Source organism: Trichomonas vaginalis, chromosome III, assembly GCF_026262505.1.
Source record: "Trichomonas vaginalis G3 chromosome III, whole genome shotgun sequence".
NCBI classification, from domain to species: Eukaryota; Parabasalia; order Trichomonadida; family Trichomonadidae; genus Trichomonas; species Trichomonas vaginalis.
This window is the reverse complement of record NC_067205.1, coordinates 19477122-19496627: the sequence shown is the minus strand read 5'-3', so window position 1 is coordinate 19496627 and position 19506 is coordinate 19477122. Positions and strand designations below refer to the sequence as shown.

Sequence of the window (19506 nt, the reverse complement as noted above, 5' to 3'; positions counted from 1 at the left end):
TTTAGAAAAATTAAAATTTTTATCTTTTTGAAAATGTCTAGCGATTTCGCTATCTATATTCGAGACAAGCTTTTCGACTCTAAAACATCTGTCGACCATAAATCTTACATAGTGTAACAAGAAAGGTGAATTTGTTCTAAAGTTCTGTTTCTGGAATATGACAAGAACCATAAACATTAGGCAGAGAAGTCTTTAAGTTTGTCATGACAGACTTGTTGACAGAGATGACGCCGATTGGAAAGATGAAGTCCAACAAAAGTTCTTAGAATGCAAAGAAGGCACATGCGCTGTTCTTGAAGATGAAATAGAAAACAGAATAGAAGAGCTATTAAAGGACAAAGAACTTTTACATAAATATGGTTCTGAGAAATTTGACATAACTCCACCAGAAAAGAAGAAGAAGAGAGAAAGAAAGAAAGAAAAGAAAAAAAGTAGAAGAAGAGAAGAAAGAACCAGAGCCAGAGAAGAAGAAATTTGACATGTAAAATAAAATTTTATTTTTAGAACATTTCTGGGTCAATGTCAATGTTCTCTTCCTCTTTAGGAGCAAACACTGGCTTAGACTCTAAAATCTTTTTACCCAATTTACCTTGAACTTCAACTATCTTAGACTCATAATATTCATAGTCGTCTGCTTTCTTTGGTTCATAAGGTATAACAAGTTTGTATGCTTTGCCTTCTTTAAGGTTTGAGAACCTTCTGTCAAAATTTTCTTTGACTGCTAACAAACCTTCTATGTCTAAGTCTTCAAATTTCGCACCGTTTTTAGTCACGACAGCAAACTTAACTGGTTCGATGTTCCAAACTTTGTCAAATGTAGACTTTTCAAAATGGTAGAAGTAAACATTCAAATATGTGAATGGTTCTAGTTCTTCTTTAAGTCCTGACATATATTTGTTGACTGAAATATATTTCGTCATCTTTTCTATCGGATAAAAAAATATTTTTTTAAAATTTACTCAGAAAAATTTTTCTTTGTATATACACCATTCTGAACGTCTAAAAGACTTTTGACATTTGCCAAGAATGTTCGTTTAGAAGCTGCCATATAACCATATTCTTGACAATATTGTTTATATTCATCATATAAAGACTTTTCATCTAATGACACAAAGTCAGTTTCATCTATGAACAGTTCATATACACTCTTGTTTGCTTCTAACAATGTTTGTCTCTCTTCGGTATGTGGAATTTGTCTTGGATTGAACTTAGAAATATCTAATGTCATGAAATATGAGAACAAGTGGTTGTAAAAGTCAGATGTCAAACATTCTGACAAAGCGTCAAAATATTCAGTATCTTGCATATGAGAATCTGACGTTCTGACAACTACATATCTTCTGTCAGAACTTTCTAACTTCATCGGAACAGCATTGTTTGAAACCATAATGAAGTTTGCAACATTTTCACAAACTCTTTGGTCTTTATACTTTCTTTCAACAACTCCAACTTTGTCTGTTATAAGACTCTTCAAAGCATCTGAGTTTAAAACTTTTGTTGTATCTATACTTTGAAGTTCATTGCAAACTATAAGTTTCATATTCTCAATTGAAGAGTTAAATTTACCGCAGATGTTTTCTAAGTTTGTCATATTAGGGTTCGAATAACCTTCTAACAGTTTGCACAAAATATCTGTAAAGAAAGTATTCTTACCAGTTCCTTGTTTTCCAATTATAATGAGAGCAGTTTCATTTTTTAGCACTTGGATGTTGTAAGATGTTTGCAAACCAACATAAGATATACTCATAAACCTTTTCGTTTCCATTGCATATAATTTCTTTGACATGGTCTAACCAAGCTTCTATAATATTTTCTTTCCATTCTACTTGTTCATATTTATATCCAGTGAAGATAGAATAGAAGTTTGGAGAAGGTGTATAAAACTTTATACCACGAACTGAAAAATCTTCTAACTTTGACAATAAGATATCCCAAGCATCTAACATCTTCATTCCAACTTGTACAACTTTTATTTTCTTAAGTTTCTGTCTACATTCTTGTTCTGAAACTATTGTCGCTTTAGGTTTGTTAAAGACTACATCCCATTCTTTCATAACATAACATTCTGGGGCAGAGTCGACATAAATGACTAAACGTTTCAAATTCTCGACTGCTTTGTTATAGTCTCGAAATGGACACATATTTCTGAATGCTTGGAAGTCATAAAAATCTGAAACATCTATTCTGTACATTTTTATAAAAATAAAAAAAAATAATATTTTTTTATTCTTGACTTTGTTGTTCCATTTGTTGCATTTGTTGTTCTTGAGCTATTTGTTGTTGAAGTTGTTCTTGTAATACAATACTTTCACCAGTTGCATCTTCCAATTCGAAACTTTCTGCCGTCATTGACAAATACATAGGACATAAAAGTTTTACAGGAACAAAGTTTGCGTCAACTAATGTCAATGTTATACTTGCCAAAGTGTTTGAGTTCACTAAGGTTGAAAACTCTGCATTCGAATGAACAATAGGCAAACCAGCAGAGAAAGTGTTGTTTATACGCATGAGTATCTTTTGGTCATAGTAGTTTCTGTCAACATTCGAATAGCACTTTGAACCTAAGTTTGAAACATATATAAATAGGTGTACTTAAAGTCAATGGAACAGACATTCCTTGTATGACACCTTTTCCTGTTATAGGAAACTGTTGGTAGTAAAAAACCAGATATAAGTTTTGTATTATAGCTCATATTGTTTATAGTAAACTCAGTCGGACATCCAAACATAATGAAACCTGCTCTAGTTGCAGCACATGTTACACTCGTCCTTAAAGTATTAAATAAGTCAACAAAACCTGTTGGTGGTATATCTGAGTAAGTATCTTCAAAGAAGTATTTTTTTACCATTCACAACAACAAAGTCTTTCTGGCTGTCAAAAGAGCAAAACAGGCTTTAGTCGTCATCGTGTTTAAGGTCAGTTTACAATATCGTCCTTGAGGACTTTGTAAGTTTGTTGTTATAGAATTATATGACTCAGGGTTTTTAGTCGTAATAGTATAAAACCACTATGTCTTCTGCCATTTACTTAGCAAACAAACTTTAATGAAATGTTGTGGTCGTCAAATATTTTTATGACGTCTGGGAAACTATATTTTAAGTTCAACGTTTCACCTCCTTTCATAACGTATATCTTGTCAATGACATTGTATGAAACCACCACAGCAAGCAATGTCGGGTTCTATTTCTTTGATGTTTATATCGTCTGCCTCTGTCAAAAGTTTCAATAGTTCTTTCAAAATTTCATGAGGTGCGATGACATATGAGTTCACTTTTACAGGGTTGTGCTCGACCAAGTTTAACATTATACCCAAAGCTTGACAAATCTTCTCCTGAGTTTTAAGTTTGTCTTTAAGTTGTTGGTAGTCATTTCGAATATCTGCAACAGAACTTAAGTCTCTGCTAACTTCAGGGTATTGGTTGTTCTTTTACAGGAACTATTGTTATACCATCTTGGTCTTCGTATGGTTTCCCACTTCAACATCTCTTTCTTTGACATTGACAAACAACACTTTGACTGTTTGTTTGAGTTGGTGAATTTAACTTCACATCTGCCACCGCCATTAAACCTTTTGAAACACTTACGCTTCTATTTTTCGGAAATGACATTTACTTAGAAAAAAAGATGGACGTATTCGAGTATCTCTTCGAATTGAAGCAGAACAAAGTTTACACCACACAAACAATACAAATACATTGACAGAGTAGTTCTTTATACAAACAATGGAAAATGTTATAGAATAGCAGTCTTTGCTGAACCAAATATTTTCATAAAGCAAAGAAAGTTGGTATAACTGAAATGGTGAAAGTTCTTGAAGCAGACAACAAATATAACAACAAAACTGACCGATATTTCTAAAGGAAAGTTTTTAATACAATATATATATCAAAACTGGCGTACTGTCAATATTTGACGGAGAGAAGTCAGTTCAAGAACAACTTACTGACCTGCTGCCAAAATCTGCTCGATGGAAGCTGTCGTTATACCAATCTGAGGAGCCCCAGCAGGTTTCATCGAACGAATCTTCAAAAGAGCATCTTCCGTGAAAAGTGCTATTGGTTTTGTAAACTTCTTTGCTCTCAGTTCATCTGGACCGTCTCTGTCACCAGTATATTGTATTTGAACTGTACCAACAGTTGAAATACCACCCATAAAGTCTTCTGAGTCAGCAAATGGAATGCCAAGCCAAAGTTTGAACGGTCTCCATTTGTATATTGAGTTTTTTGACCTCCTGTATGAGTCCATACTTTCACATATGGCATAATAGAACTTTGCATTTCAGGGTTAATGGTTGTTGTGAAGTTGTTGTTAAAGTTCATAGCATCTAATGTCAAGTTGTATGACCTCATATCCTCAACTGTAGAATATTCTTCTCTTGGATAGTATTTGCCATCTATGTTTATATGATATTTAATACCAGGGTTGTAGAAACAAGAATAGTCATTTATAGTTCGTCTGAACAGTACAAACATAGTATCTGCATGTTTCATTGCAGTTGTTAAAGCAATATCTGTTCTTGCACCTGGGTCAGCACTTTGGTTTCCAACTTCACCTGCAAAGTCTTTGACAGATATTTGGTGTATAGGGAACATAAGTGGAACTGCAATTATTTGGCAGCTAAAGCATTTGAAATATCTGGGTCCAACATATAGACTGCAAGTCTGCTTTCTATTCTCTTGCATTCAAATTTTTCGCATGTGAACTTAACTGGGTCCCAAGCATCTCCAGCAGCATTGAAATAATAGTTTACTTCAGTGTTGAGGTTTGAGAAACCAAAGTCTAAGTCAACTTTGTTTTTGCAAAAGTCGGCGAATGACATTTTATTTGTTCCCACTACTTCTGTAAGAGTGAATGGGTCTTGTGTTGGTGCAATGACTAAGTTATTTTTGCTTGGAGTAAGTTCGATAGAAATTTTTCCTGCCCAGTTTGGCAAGTATCTTAAAAACCTGAAGATGAGGAAAGATGACAAAGGAACTCTAAGTTTCAGTTTTACTTTGGTTACTGCTGCTGAGTTTGTCCAGAAAGGTTAACATAACTCCTGGAACGTTAGGGTCAAGTCTTCTTATTTTCTCAATAGTTGCATACTGGTCTGTTTGTTCTCTAGCTTGTGGTTGTACTGAGTTTCTTAAAGCGAACCATTCATAGTTTGCCCATGTTTACTGTTTGAACTAAGTCAGAGTTAGAATATATCTTATATCCCATGAAAACTTCTGGAGCATATTGGTATCCGACATAGAAAATTCCATTGCAACCTTTCTTGTCAGACAACTTGGCAGAAGGTTTTATTTCAATGTCTTGTTCCACGTATAAGAATGAGTTGTCAATAGAAATAATATGAAACCTGTCGCAAGCAATATCTACTGTTGTTGAAGAACCTTCTCCAAACTCACCTACATTTCCATAAGAAACAGCAGTTGTATATTCGTAAGTTCCAGGAACTATTTCTGACCTTCTAATGGCATTGTCGCATTCGTTATACCATTCGGAAACATTTCCATTCATAGCATCCAAAAACTGTTGGCGTTATTTCTGAGCGGCGTACATTTCATATGAGTAAAAATATAGAATAGTTGGATTTATATGTCATAATAGAACCCACGTGGACCAAGCTTTACTTTCTTCCTGACTGAGTTTTTAACTCTTCTTTTTCCTTCATTGCCCTCTGCTTGAAGTTGTTGCATCTTTGCATTATGTTCATCTAGTATGTTGCAAATTTCCCATGTCTTTTTGCCTTTTGGCTCTGGTCGCCCATCTCAGGTAACCTATATCCTAGAAAGAGTTTGTCATAGTCTGTATTTGAGTCTTTGCGTATTGTTTGCATGACTCTTTCCTGAGTTTCTGGTTCAAGCTCTTCAAACAGTGCCTGTCCATATGGAATAAGCTCGTTTCCAAATATATGTTTTTGTAGCCATTCTGGTTTTCTTTCCATGTTACCAACTATATCTTTTGTGAATGGGAAAGCTTTTACCCAATCTTTCAGTCTTGCGTCGTTTATTTCTGTAGTTGGTTTTATTTTGTCAAGGAACATGTTTTTCAATACTAACATTTCATTTGGTACTGTCCATTTGAGTTTTCTTAAATATTCATCCCTTCTCATTTCATTGTCTGCAAAGTAAGTTTTTATGACATTTTGTAAACTTTCGTTTGCAAGGTCATGTACAATAGGTTCTCTTCCTTCGCCCTCCCTAACTTTCTTTCTAAACTCTTCACCAAATATACCATCTCTATGGTTCTGTGTAGTTCTTTGAGATAAATGTTTTAGAACGTCAGGTGTTATATTTCCATCAGCCATGTTCATTTCATACTGGTCCAAAATATCTGCATGTTTCATATCTTTCAATGGCATTAAAGCCGCGCTGAAAATACCAGCTATATCTGGTTCACCATTGACTTCCATTGCGTCTACAACTTCTTGGAATTGTGGTTGTAAGTTTATGAACCACCTATCTGGATTAGCTTTATGACCCCATCTCATTGTAGTTCCATCGTCTGCAGAAACAAAAGTAGGTTTGTTTCCATCTTGGTTAGGTTCTGAATGAACTTTAAACAATGTTTCATTTCTATATGTTTTCTTGAAATTTAACCTTTTATTTTCACCGAGTTCATCCGAAGATTGAACGTTAAATGCTCGTAAGTAAAAAGGGTTGTTGTATTTGTGTACATTTTCTTTCAGTACTTTCATTCTATGCTGAATATTTTCATCTGGTGTTGGAGTCTTTTGTATGTCGGCAAACATTTTTCGATATTCTTCTACTATGTCAGCCGAATTTTTTTTAGACTCTTGGAAATATTCCATATTCTCCGCATACTCTTGTTGAGGGTCAAGATTTTTCGGCTGTTCCAAATCTTCATCTAGTTCTGTGAAGTTAGTTTCCAAAGGAAGGACTTGTTCGTTTCCTTCAGGCTCTTCTAGCTGTTGTTGCTGAACTATTTCTTCCATGTCTGGTTGTATCTGAACTATTTCTTCCTGTGGAGTTTCTTGTACCTCATCTGCTGGCATTTCATATATTCCGAGACCGTTTTTAACAATTTCCCTATCTACGTCATCCGCATTCATAAGCTTTTGTTCTTTCGTTCCGTCTCTATTTTTTACGCGTTTCATGACGAAAGTTGAATTGTCATTTAGCTCTGACATCAAATATCTCGGAGTAAATTCGTTCATGTCATTTGGATGATATGCTATTAAATCATATCCCTTAGCGAGCTTGTATTTTCCAGGTTTGAGATTATATCCGTTTTGGTGCTGAGCCATAAAGCTAAATAGGTTCGGGTCAGTATTTCCATCCTTGAACTTTCCAATAGCTTCTTTATATCTGTCACTAAAGTCAACAGTATCTGGGAAACCACACTCTTCTTTAAGCATTTTTAAGAATTCTTGGTTTCCTTGTTCTCTACTTCTTTTATGTCCTTGCTCTGGTTGTGGAGGTGGTTGTTGTGCAGGGTTTTGAACTGTTGGTTGTTGTGCAGGGTTTTGAACTGTTGGTTGTTGTGTTGGTTTTGGTGCATGCCTGTGTCTGTGTCCATGTGACGATGTAAATGTGTTAGGTAGTCCTGGTGCAGGTGCTTCTCTTGGAGGGTTTGGTGGTATATAAGTTCCAACAGCTGGTATATAAGTTCCACCAGCTGGCACATATGTTCCATCTGCAGCGTAATGTCCTACCTGACTTTTCGTTCTTAAGAAAGCATTTACTAGGTCTGTTTTGGTCTGTTGTAACTCTTTTTCTTGACTTTTCACAACAGTTGCTCTAACGGCGTCATAGGCACTTTGAACTGCCTGTCTCGTTGCTGCATCTGTTATTTTCGTCATATTTTGTGCTACTTCTTTTAACTCTTTGTCGAAACCTTCAGACTTCAGTTTCTTTCCAGATGAGAAGTCGTTCACTTGTTTCACCTTACTATGAAGAGCTTCGAAGGCATTCTTAAAGTCAGCATTCATTAAAGCTTCATTTGAACTGTCTTCATCCGCTTGTATTTTTGTCCTTATTGACCCTATGAGTTGGGCTGCTTTAGCGTTGGCTTGGGCATCTAACCAGTCATTGTTGGCTTTTATATATTCTGCGCTTTTCATTGCCTTTTGCATAGCCGCGTCGTTATTTTTACTTTCTTGTGCTAAGTTTTCATACTGTACGGTTTGGTTTTGCAACTGTAAAAGTTTTTCTGCCTTTACATTTGCTTCAACTTCTTTTTTATACTCATCGCTATCCATATATGTCTTCAGGGCTTTTTGTTTTATCTCTTCATCTTTCAGTATTTTATATTGAGTAGTATGGTTTTTCAAATTTATAACATCTTGTTCCATTTTTGCTACTTCTGCTGCTTTTTCTGACACTTTTTTCGCATATTCCTCTGTACTTAGTTCTTTCAGTTGTTCTTCTTTCTTCTTTTTCTCTACGTTTAACTCATTGAGTTTCTTTGTGTGTCTGTCATATTCTAGTTTCTTTTCGTTTTCACTTATTTGCTTCTGTATGTCTATGTTTGACTTTTTGACATCTGTTATTTGATTTTTGAGTGAACTCAAATTCATTTGACTTTGAGGGTTATAAGCTGTTCCGTCTGCAGCTCCACCATAGCCTGCCATTTTCGCTAAAAGTGCCGCTCTTAAACCTCCACTCTGTGCACCAATAACTCGGTTTAAAAGCATAGGGTTGCTTGACATTTGTTGCAACATAGTGGGGTCATTCATCATTTGTTGTTGCAACTGTTGTTGTGGTGTCAGTTTTACTATTGGATGTTTCAATGCTCTCTTCCTCTTACGTATATTCTTACGTAGCTTACGTGGCATTTTAAGTGAAGTTAAAAAGCGGTTTTTGACAGATGTTTATTGTGACTTCTTCGTAAAGACTTTGTTATGACTTCTTCGTAAAGACTTTGTTGAGATTTCTTCGTAAATGAGTGTAAATGACCCAAAAATATATTTTAGGTGAAGAGGTGAGATTTCACCTCTTTTTTCACCTCATTTCTCACCTCTTGAATTTTCATGAATTTCTTCGTAAAGACTTTGTTAAGACTTCTTCATCTAATTTCTCATGAACTTTCTTGTCTATGTTTTGTCAAGATTTCATCGTAAAGACTTTGTTGAGATTTCTTCGTAAATGACCCTAGTAGTATATTTTTGGTGTAAATTTCATGAAAATTCAAGAGGGTGAAAAATTAGGTGAAAAAACAGGTGAAATCTCACCTCTTCACCTAAACATTATTTTTGGTGTAAAATTCATGAAAATTCAAGAGGGTGAAAAATTAGGTGAAAAAACAGGTGAAATCTCACCTCTTCACCTAAACATTATTTTTGTCTGATTTTACGAAGAAGTCTTGACAAAACATTTACGAAGAAGTCTTGACAAAACATTTACGAAGAAGTCTTGACAAAACATTTACGAAGAAGTCTTGACAAAACATTTACGAAGAAGTCTTGACAAAACATTTACGAAGAAGTCTTGACAAAACATTTACGAAGAAGTCTTGACAAAACATTTACGAAGAAGTCTTGACAAAACATTTACGAAGAAGTCTTGACAAAACATTTACGATGAAATCATGACAAAACATGTACGAAGAAGTCTTGACAAAACATTTACGAAGAAGTCTTGACAAAACATTTACGAAGAAGTCTTGACAAAACATTTACGAAGAAGTCTTGACAAAACATTTACGAAGAAGTCTTGACAAAACATTTACGTTCATGTTTGACAAAACATGTACGAAGAAGTCTTGACAAAACATTTACGAAGAAGTCTTGACAAAACATTTACGAAGAAGTCTTGACAAAACATTTACGAAGAAGTCTTGACAAAACATTTACGAAGAAGTCTTGACAAAACATTTACGAAGAAGTCTTGACAAAACATTTACGAAGAAGTCTTGACAAAACATTTACGAAGAAGTCTTAACAAAACATGAAAACATATATAATTTGTGAAAAGCGACACATTATATATAATGTTTTCGACCCAGAAGACTAACAATTTTCCGAATAAAAACTTCATTTATACTAAACATCAACATCAGGGCTAGAAGGCACGAAGTGCCTGGAAGCCCCACTACCTTTTTTTTTTTTTTTTTTTTTTTTTTCAATCGATTCCACATTAGAAAATAAAATTATTTTTGGTATCGATAATTGAATTGATTTTTTACCACAATAATAACAAATTCAATTTAAAATTTGAGTAACAGACTTCAATAAAGAATAATTTAAGCCTACATGATGTGTATCTATATTTCTTACAATATAAATGCTATAACTTCAATTTGAAATAACAAATTTGATTATTCCACAAATTTTTGAAAATACGATTATATTACCATTAAAAACAATGAGATAGAATAAAAACTTTCTAAAGATGAAAGAAATAAAACTTGAACAAAAATGAACGTTTATAATTTTTTCATTCTGGATTATCCAACTCCAACTAAAGATCTCCTCGAAAGACCCACGCCAAATAACCCAATTCCATCATGGATGATGCCTATTCACACAAATTTGACAAATGATTAGCTTTCTAGCACCTTTATAGAAATTAACAAATATCACCTTGATATTAGTAATCCTATTTAGAATTATAATAACGATGATACATAAACTATAGAATAATGATGAAACCAATCATTTTTATTCTAATATCAAGTAACAATAATGTTAATAGCGGGATATTGACATCAACAACATATAACACGCAATACATCTATTATTACTTATCACTATTTCACAAATTACAAAAAAAATAACATTTTTCTATATTACTCGCAATTAAGACACTCAACTAATCATATTCACTACAAATATTAAAAGATTATAATTCATTACGAAATTTTATGACAATTCGAATATCTTCATCAAATTATCACTCAAAACAGATTTTTCTTCAAATTTATTAATCTTACAATTAGCAGAATCAATATTTAGGATTACTCTACATATCGCAAGTAATTTTTTAACATAAATTTTATCAACATTTTATCAAAGAGCAAATCCTTCATTTCCAGTCGAATCCAGATCCTCACCAGCAATAAGAAACAAATACTCAAGTCTTTCTGAACAAAATACAAATTTAAAAAATTCTTGTAACAATTTCCATTCAAATTTTACTTATGCAGCTCATACATTGAAAGACTTCCAAATTTAAACTATACTACCAATTATCTTTTTACAATTATGAATAAAAAATTCTTATAGTAATTTCTTTATACCTATCACTTTTTCCTAAGCCTATTTCATATTTACTCAAACTGTATATTACTATTCTAGGTTCCAATGCATAAAAGACAAATTTTTAATATTCTTTTTTTATTTCAACAAGTTGAATTAATAATAATAGTAAAATATAAAAAAGTACACCAATAAAATTATGATAAATCGTAAATAAATGATTATACACACAAATTATTTCAATATTTTTTGAGAAGCCTAATAAATTAGGTAATTAACTATATACTGATCTTAATCTGAACAAATTAAGATCATACTTTCATCAATTTAGCATATATGCTTAATCAGATAATGAATCAGTTATATAAGTTGTAAATGTATACATGTACACAATATGTTCATACCCAAAGTCTTTCTTGATCATGGGCATAATCAGATTGGTCCAATTGCTAACCATTCCTAAAATCACTTTCTATCGTCCTTTACTGATGTACTTTCCGTATTTTTACGACGATAGGAAAAAAATCCGTAAACCCCCGTGACGCTATTTCGAGTATTGCTCATAACTTCATTTGTAGTAAAGATATTGATGATATTGAAAAGTATATTAGCAGGGTATATACTAAAGGATTTTATTTCTATGATATAGAAGTCTTGGATACTTCCAGTCCTCAGAAAACTGCTTCTCAATTTTCGAACTAACAATAATAATGACACTGTTGGCTTCAATTATGATGTCATGAGGTCTATCACGACCACATCAGTCCCTCCATATGGAATCGAGTACTTATTCGGATGCAAAATTTTAATTGTTATCGTTTTTCGGGGAAGTTCACTTTCGTTATGCGACTTCTTGCAACAGTAAATACTGAAGTTTTTTCGCAACTTGTCAGTGTTTTATCAGCATGTGGAGGTGAAGTTGTATTGCACTTCTCCAAAACTACACTTTCTCTTGTTGTTTCTCAAGGAATTAATCAAATTGCATTGTGGATCGGATGCAGCGTCCAATTATGCTTCTCCAAGTATCAAGTATCATCCAGAAATGACGATATCATTACATTAAAATGCAATTCTAAGCAACTTGCTCAAGCATTAACTGTTGATGCGGCACCAACAATAAATATGTCACTTACAAGGCAAGGAGATACTAATACGCTTCAATTTGATCATCGTAGTAATGATTCTACTAAGCAATTGTTACAAAGAGTTGCAGTTGTTTTATTATCTACCAGAGCAACAGAAGATTACCAAGAACCTGAATGGGGAACACCATCAGTATCCGTAAGATTCCCTCAAATCAGGCAAGTAATTAACTGGGTGAACGAAATGAAAGATATTAATCAAATGGTGACTTTGAAAGCGACGAAAGAAGGAGAATTCAAGCTCTACATCGAAAGTGATTCCGTTACAGTCGAAACAAGCTTCTCTGGACTTGAAATCGTAGGCGAAACTGACCAGGCCACGATGGAAGAAGCAGAAGCACTCGTTGATCTGAAAAAGTTCAAGAAAGTACTCAAAGTTGGAAATCTCCAGGGTTGTACAGGAGAAATTCACATTTTTGATAAACAAATGGCGAAATTTAACTTCATTGTACCAACTAATATCCCTGATCAACCAACTAATTTAACTTATGTCCTCAATGCTTCAACAAAAGCTGTTTAATAAAAATTTTTGTTTATTTCCGAATTTTATTAATAAAAATGTGTTGTTTACTTCTGTAATATTGATTTTAAGATATATTGATTGATTATCATATGTATTTGGTTTATAATTTGATTCAAAATATGAGATGATTCTGTGTTATCATGAATTTATAATGAAATTCATTAATTTGTATCTTGTTAATTGTTAATGCAAAGTAATGATTATTAATCTTTGAATTATTATGCCCAAATATTGAAACAAATCTTTAAATATCTGTTTTTTATCAATTCCTGTTCAATAAACAACTTCTTTATATATAATTAAGTCAAATTATAGATTTGGTATTGCTATAAAATCTATTTTCAGTCTAAAAATGCACTTTTAATTACAAAATTTAAATTTTTTAATAAAAATTATCAAAAGTTTCAATCAATAGTAAGAGTCTTATCTATATTCCTTTTATATCAAACTTTAAATATATGTTTGACTAAGTCTATATACTAGTTCCTGATTATGAATACTAGCTAGGGTTGTTAGATTCCCGACGATAGGTGTCTTGGAAGATTTGCCTGGTGTCATCATAGTGTCTTTAAATCAAAAATTTTATTTTGGAGTTAGTTTTATTGATTTTTCAATAAAAAACATTTCTAAAACAAGAAAATAAAACGATAAAATATTTATATTTTATATAAGGATCTTATATATTGAAAATAAAGATCATTTTATTTTTTTCATTGGTGTCTGTCAAACCATAATACACTATTCAAAAATTCAATGTGTCTTGCGGTTTCAAAAGACACCTTCAAATTGAACGATAGCACAGACACTATTGAATTTTACCCATTTTATTTAGTTTTTACCCTTTTTATTTTTAAGAATTAATGACTGAAACACAATATGAATATGAATCCAAATTTGAGGGATGGATTGATTGCAAACTTCCTCCCAAAAATATCCCTCGAAAAGTACCTCCCTTACCAAAATTCGAGGATACTAAATTCTCAACTAATAATAAATGTCGAGTATGTTTCAATATTGCTTATCTTCCAGATACAAGCGAAAAATCGAAAGAACGAAAAAGACTTTATTGTTATTGTTTAGCGATACATTACAATTTACTAACAAAAACATATATGCGCTGCATTTATCATCGAAAACCATCAGAATTTGATGAAGATCATCAGCATATATATCAAATACAATGTGAAAATAATCCATATACGAGAAGAGATTTAATAAAACAAGATAGAAAATTACTTTATGTTGTAAAATTTGTTGTGGATACCAACATGTCAATCAATATGGCCGCTTCAGGTGTACTAGAAGATTTCGCCCGACATGTCTACTCCACCTTCAAGGGAGTAATCAATTTTCAACTCAAGATCCCATATAGAAGAGACGAGATAAGGGATGGAATCATTACATTAGCCGACTTGGTAGCTCCAAAAATACACGTTGAGCTTGACAAGATGGGCTACTATTCGATAACAATTGATGCGGCATCACACGGAAGCCGGCATGGCTTTTTTGTGATGGCTAGCAATCCAGCAAAAATGAAGAACCATATCTTCATTGATACTATGATCGCTGATGGTTGGAATGCCAGGGATTACAATAATTTCTTTGAATGTTTTACCTTCCCAAAGGATTTCCTTTCTGCAATTGTTGCCGATGGATGCCCCGCCCAAGTTAAAGGGCTGTGCCACTGGAGGAGATGCGGAGCACTATATCCGGGTCTTCAAACCGTTTATATCCGATGTGTTGCGCATCTCCTCAACTTAGTGGTGAAGCATACGGCAGACAATTGTGCAGCTTTCGCAATGCAAATTAATTATTGCAAAGCGATAAGCAAGGAGTTATCGAAGCCGGACACGAGAAGGGCATTGAATATGAGGGTTATTCATGTTCCGGATCATCGCTGGATGTTTTTCTGGGATCTTCTGAAGTGGATAAAAGAAAAACACCCTAAAATTTATGAATTGTTCAATATGGATGATCCACCGGAATCTGTTCAGATCTTAAGGGATATGGGAATTGATTTCAAGGATGGACTTCCACAATGGTTGTTAAATTTCGAAGAGATTCTTTTACCAATCAAGAAACTCTTGAATTATGCAGAGAGTGACGTTGGCTGCTTCTGCTACATCTATCCAATGTTTCAATCGACGATTGAGCAGTTGACCGGAATTGCAAATCGTCCTGAATTATCAAGTTCGTCAAAACGCATTGCAGATGCATTAATCGCCAACATGAATGAAGTTTTTGACAAACAGGGCAACTACGCTTTGATGAAATTTGCCTTTGGTCTAACTCCATGGGGCCGGTCAGTCATCCGCGCAGAATTGAACATGCATACTGAGTACAAGCCAGACGTTTCACTCTTCTTCCAAGAACCAATACCTATCAATGCTGAACTTGAAATCCCTCCAAGGAGCTACACCCCTGATCATTTGGATGAAGTGGCAGAGGATCAATTGGACAGAAATCTAGATATAGAAGAGCCCGAGATTGAGAACGAAGCAATTGAAGGTGATGGCCAAGTAGATGCAGAAGACATTGCTCAGGATGAAGAAGTTGAAGAGAATGAACCAAGGAGGAGACTAGGCAGGAATCTTGGTGAATGGGCGTCTCTGTCAATGCAAGAAGTGGAAGAGTACAGCTTCAACGATTTTATGATCGAGATGCTTTCGAGACGTGCAGAAGCAGAAGCGAGGTTCTACAAGAGAAGTTCGGCCAAGAACATAGCTAATGAGTACAAGAAAGCTCTTTCCAACTTTATACATATGAATGAGAGTGAAATCAGGAACAACACCGACCTCACCTGCTTGGATCAAAGGTTTTGGGTAGCATGTGATGCAAAAGTTAGTAAACATATCTTGGGTATGGTGGCACTGCGTTCCACCTTACCCAATACTTGTGAATTTGACACTTTACGAAACCGCTAACGTATATTTTACAACACAAACGACAACACTAATTTAACATTAAATATTTACAAAGCCGCCAACCTCTTCACCCACTAACGAACTCACTAATGAAAAAATAAACGTTCTCATAAATTTTCCTCAATATCTTCATCATCAGTGTTAACCCTATTGTAGTCATACTTGAAGTCATAAAGTTTCTCAAGTTTTGAAATGCATAGTCTTGGTAACTTACCTTCATCATCATAAGTTTTTATAAAACTACCATGACAATCTTTATACACAGTCAATGAAAAGTCAACTGGTCTCGGATGTATTTGAAAGAACATGTTATGCTCAGGAAGGAAGAATAAATGTTTAAATGTATGTTTGTTATACTGTGGAATTCGAATGAGTTGCTTTTGTTCTGTCATTTACATCCAAATAAAAATTTTCAGTAAAAATAAAATAAACTTAAAATAAATGATATCACTACCTTCACACGTATGAAAACATAGCACAAAAATAAATTTAGGTGAAGTGGTGAAATCTCACCTCTTTTTTCACCCGGTTTTTCACCCACACTAACGTTTTCACTAACGAACTCACTAATGAAAAAATAAACGTTGTCAGAGGTGAAAAATAAATTTAGGGTAGAAGGTTAGATCTAACCCGATATCTAACCTCATTTCTACCCACTTGAATTCATTACTTTATAACTCTCTTCCTTTCTCCAACTCTTCTAACTTCTTCTTAAGTTTAGCAATGTTGTCCTCATGAAGTTTAATTTTTCTCAAAATTCCTTCTCTATCTAATGGTTGTTTTATCTTTCTAAACTGAACTCTACCATCCTTCATAGTATGAATGTAAAAACCTTCTGGAATAGTTCCTGATTTAATGTATTCTACCAAAAACTTTTGTTTCATTGCTTCAGTGACTTTATTTGTCATTTCAATCAAATAAAAATTTTAATATTAAATAAAAATAACGTTATTTTTCAGTAAGGAAACGCAGGAGTTTTACGATTTATTTGAGGAGTAGGTTCTGGTTTAAATGTTGGAGTCGGTTTAGGAGTTGACTTTTGAACAGGAGTTTGTACTTCCATAGGTTCAGGAGTCATTGAAGGTTTTGCTTGTGAAGGTGTCGGAGTTTGTTTAACTTCAGCTACTTCAGTATTATTTACAACATTTGCTTTATTTCTTTTCAACATCATTACTGCTCCTCTGTAGCTAGCAAACCTAGTGGGAGACCATATTTTATATAAGGACTTGACCAAATGCTATTTTTGACAGGAGCTGGTGGAACACCTAACCTTGGTGAGACTGCTCTTTGCCATTGTGCAGCTCGTAAGAAATATTCAATAGGTGCTCCATAATCGTTTGGTAAAGTTTGTTTCATAGATGGTGAAGGTTCACGAGAGCTTGATGAAGAACTCATTTATAAGCTTTAAAAATAAACGTTCATCCTTTATTCCTCACTGTCGTTCGTAGCTAAGTTATAGTCGTCAGTCTTATTATGGGGATGCCATTAGCACGCACCTGAATGGCAAAGCAACAATCCCTCATAAATCCAATAAGTGGCTTTGGTACATTTTCAGTTGCTAGTTCAATAGGTCCTTTAACAGACAATTTGTATGTTATTGGAGCAGTAGATGTTTGACCTTGCTGGAAGCAAAAGTCCACTTCTGTTGGAAAACCACATAAGAAATGTGTGTTGTCATAGCTATCCCATTTATGTTCCACACTACCATCATCCACCAATGACCTCATAACATCTTCATTAAATCCATCATATCATTGTTTGTATTGCAGCGTTCGCAACCATTTCATAAAATACAGGTCCATATGATTTTTCAGGTTCTGCAGGCATATTTCCATAAGCTCCCATGGAAAGCTGAAGATATTTAAACTTAGGGTTCTCAAAATTAACATAATAGTTGTCTTTCTTTCTAAATAGTGCCCAAATACTTTTAACATTAATAGGCGTATAAGCTGCTGTAAATGTTGCACTTGAACTATCTGTATTCTTTGAGAATGAACCGTCCATAGGAATCCAATCCATAACTTTAACAGGAAAACATAAAGCCTCGTTTGTATAATGTTCTACAAGTTCTGTATAAATGTTAGGGTCTAAAGAGAATGACTTTGGATGAATGAAACATTCATTAAAATCCATCTTTGTTCGAAATAGTTGCTGGGTTACAGTTGTAATAGTAACTGTTCCACTAGCTTCTACTGCCTTCGTTATCATAGTGAATGGTTCATTCCATGGAACAAATTTATTTGTCGGTGGATTTGAATCTGAAGCAAATGCAACTTTAAGAGTTGGATTGAAAGCAATGATATCATTTACAGATATAGATGTGCATTGTAAGGCGTCGCTACTGAACTTTACTTTAAGCTGAATGTTACCTGCAAATGCAGGAATAAATCTTAGCTTCTAATGGTAAAAACTTTCTAACAGGAATTCTTAAACGAAGCTTAAAATCAAATGATTTTCCTGCTGTAATTGGACCACTAACAATTTGTCCTGTTCTGCATGTTCCCGAATGACTCCATACATCTTCATGTCGAGTCTTTGAGAAAACATCTACTTTCTTTATTTGTTCGGTAGTTTGTGAGTTTGAAGTTATATATGCTTCTTCTCTTGCGTTGTCTTGAGAATATACGATACGACCATTTGCAAGGATTTGATATCCAGCAACTGCATAGAAAGCGTCATCGAAACCAATCCAAAATCCTGGTGGGTTTGTTTTATTGGAACCTGAACCAATTTCTTTATCTACAATAAATTGACCTTCCATTTTATACGTAATGAATGTATTGTAAAGGTCCAACATATTTTCACCAGGAGGTGAGAGATTGAATGTTACCCATGTGTTATCTTTAGCAGTTCCAGGTTGTGATGGAATCTTTGCGTCAGAATATTTTCTATTAGTGTCACCAATTTGAACTGCATTGTCTATGATATCGAAATATGAGCGAATCTGATGAATATGCTCTGCTGGAGTAAATTCGTTTAGCTGTTCGTTCTGCATGTATTTACTTCAGATAAAAATCTATTTACTTCATTATTCTCACTCTTCTTCTTGGAATTCGTGGTGGAAGTTGTTTCTTGACATTTTTAATGAACTGTACATTCTCTTTTGTCTCAACTTCTTTCACTGGTGGGTCAGGGTTCTTTGACTCGGTTTGCTTTTTCAATGAAATTCACGAACTTTGCAATAAGCTCTTGGTTCGTTATTGAAAGTACATCTGGCTTCTTTTCTTCTTGTTCTTTTGGTGGTTCAGTTTGAACAGAAGGTTTTATATGGGCTTCGTGGTCTTCACCCTTGCCATGCACCTTAATGTTGTCGCTTTCTGCATTCGCTAATGGAACCTTTCTTTTTCTTACGTATATTTTACCATCTTTACTCTGACTTACATAATAGAAAGGATGTTGTATTCCTCTTGCGTCATTTAATATAATAGACTCTCGTTCTGATTTTGACAAGCTCATTTTACATCGGTTAAAGTTTTAATTTTGTTTTTTATCTGCAGTCAAATGACTCAGACAAGCCCTACGGACAAGACCCAAGGGGTCATAGATGTTGAAGCATTGAAGAAAGAAATTCGTGAGCAAATTTTATCCGAACTGAAGGAACAAAAACAAGAACAAAAGCCAGAGAGACCAAAGAGAAAGTTAGTGAAAAACAACTTGCTGCATTAGCTGCTGGAAGACAAAAGAACCCAAGACTAGTGGCGAAAAAAGCTAGAGAAGAAGCTGAAGCAAAAGCTAAAGAAGCTGAAGTGAAGAAAGAGTAAATGGTTTATTTT

At 34.1% G+C, this 19506-nt stretch overlaps 8 protein-coding genes and 3 pseudogenes across 11 annotated transcripts, besides 2 other annotated features; 2 read left to right on the top strand and 9 right to left on the bottom strand.

Moving 5' to 3' along the window:
- Window positions 1–5491: a mobile genetic element.
- TVAGG3_0730780 (protein of unknown function, DUF4108 family) lies at window positions 501–890 on the bottom strand (the record flags this gene model as incomplete). Its single annotated transcript, XM_051244501.1, has 1 exon — window positions 501–890. The coding sequence occupies one exon, from the start codon at window positions 888–890 to the stop codon at window positions 501–503; it is 390 nt and encodes a 129-aa protein (XP_051091088.1).
- Window positions 956–1540, bottom strand: TVAGG3_0730770 (uncharacterized protein; the record flags this gene model as incomplete). Its single annotated transcript, XM_051244500.1, has 1 exon — window positions 956–1540. One exon carries the CDS (start codon window positions 1538–1540, stop codon window positions 956–958), a length of 585 nt encoding a protein of 194 aa, XP_051091087.1.
- Window positions 3948–4820, bottom strand: TVAGG3_0730760 (annotated as a pseudogene). Its single transcript has one exon. A coding segment is annotated over exon 1 (873 nt).
- Window positions 5492–5699: 208 nt separating the features above from the next.
- Window positions 5700–6398, bottom strand: TVAGG3_0730740 (protein of unknown function, DUF4106 family; the record flags this gene model as incomplete). The annotated part of the gene is made up of 1 exon (XM_051244499.1): window positions 5700–6398. One exon carries the CDS (start codon window positions 6396–6398, stop codon window positions 5700–5702), a length of 699 nt encoding a protein of 232 aa, XP_051091086.1.
- Window positions 6399–6847: 449 nt separating this feature from the next.
- On the bottom strand, window positions 6848–8207 carry TVAGG3_0730730 (protein of unknown function, DUF4106 family; the record flags this gene model as incomplete). Its single annotated transcript, XM_051244498.1, has 1 exon — window positions 6848–8207. A coding segment is annotated over one exon (1360 nt), but the record flags the coding sequence as incomplete, so codon positions are not given.
- Window positions 8208–8252: 45 nt separating this feature from the next.
- TVAGG3_0730720 (protein of unknown function, DUF4106 family) lies at window positions 8253–8783 on the bottom strand (the record flags this gene model as incomplete). The annotated part of the gene is made up of 1 exon (XM_051244497.1): window positions 8253–8783. A coding segment is annotated over one exon (531 nt), but the record flags the coding sequence as incomplete, so codon positions are not given.
- Window positions 8784–11862: 3079 nt separating this feature from the next.
- On the top strand, window positions 11863–12857 carry TVAGG3_0730710 (meiotic DNA integrity checkpoint; the record flags this gene model as incomplete). The annotated part of the gene is made up of 1 exon (XM_001314661.1): window positions 11988–12806. The coding sequence occupies one exon, from the start codon at window positions 11988–11990 to the stop codon at window positions 12804–12806; it is 819 nt and encodes a 272-aa protein (XP_001314695.1).
- A 2791-nt stretch (window positions 12858–15648) lies between these two features.
- Window positions 15649–19506: part of a mobile genetic element that runs on past the window's edge.
- On the bottom strand, window positions 16405–16641 carry TVAGG3_0730700 (uncharacterized protein; the record flags this gene model as incomplete). The annotated part of the gene is made up of 1 exon (XM_001314663.1): window positions 16405–16641. One exon carries the CDS (start codon window positions 16639–16641, stop codon window positions 16405–16407), a length of 237 nt encoding a protein of 78 aa, XP_001314697.1.
- TVAGG3_0730690 (uncharacterized protein) lies at window positions 16971–17128 on the bottom strand (the record flags this gene model as incomplete). Its single annotated transcript, XM_051244496.1, has 1 exon — window positions 16971–17128. A coding segment is annotated over one exon (158 nt), but the record flags the coding sequence as incomplete, so codon positions are not given.
- On the bottom strand, window positions 17528–18494 carry TVAGG3_0730680 (annotated as a pseudogene). The gene has a single exon. A coding segment is annotated over exon 1 (967 nt).
- TVAGG3_0730670 lies at window positions 19235–19491 on the top strand (annotated as a pseudogene). The gene has a single exon. A coding segment is annotated over exon 1 (257 nt).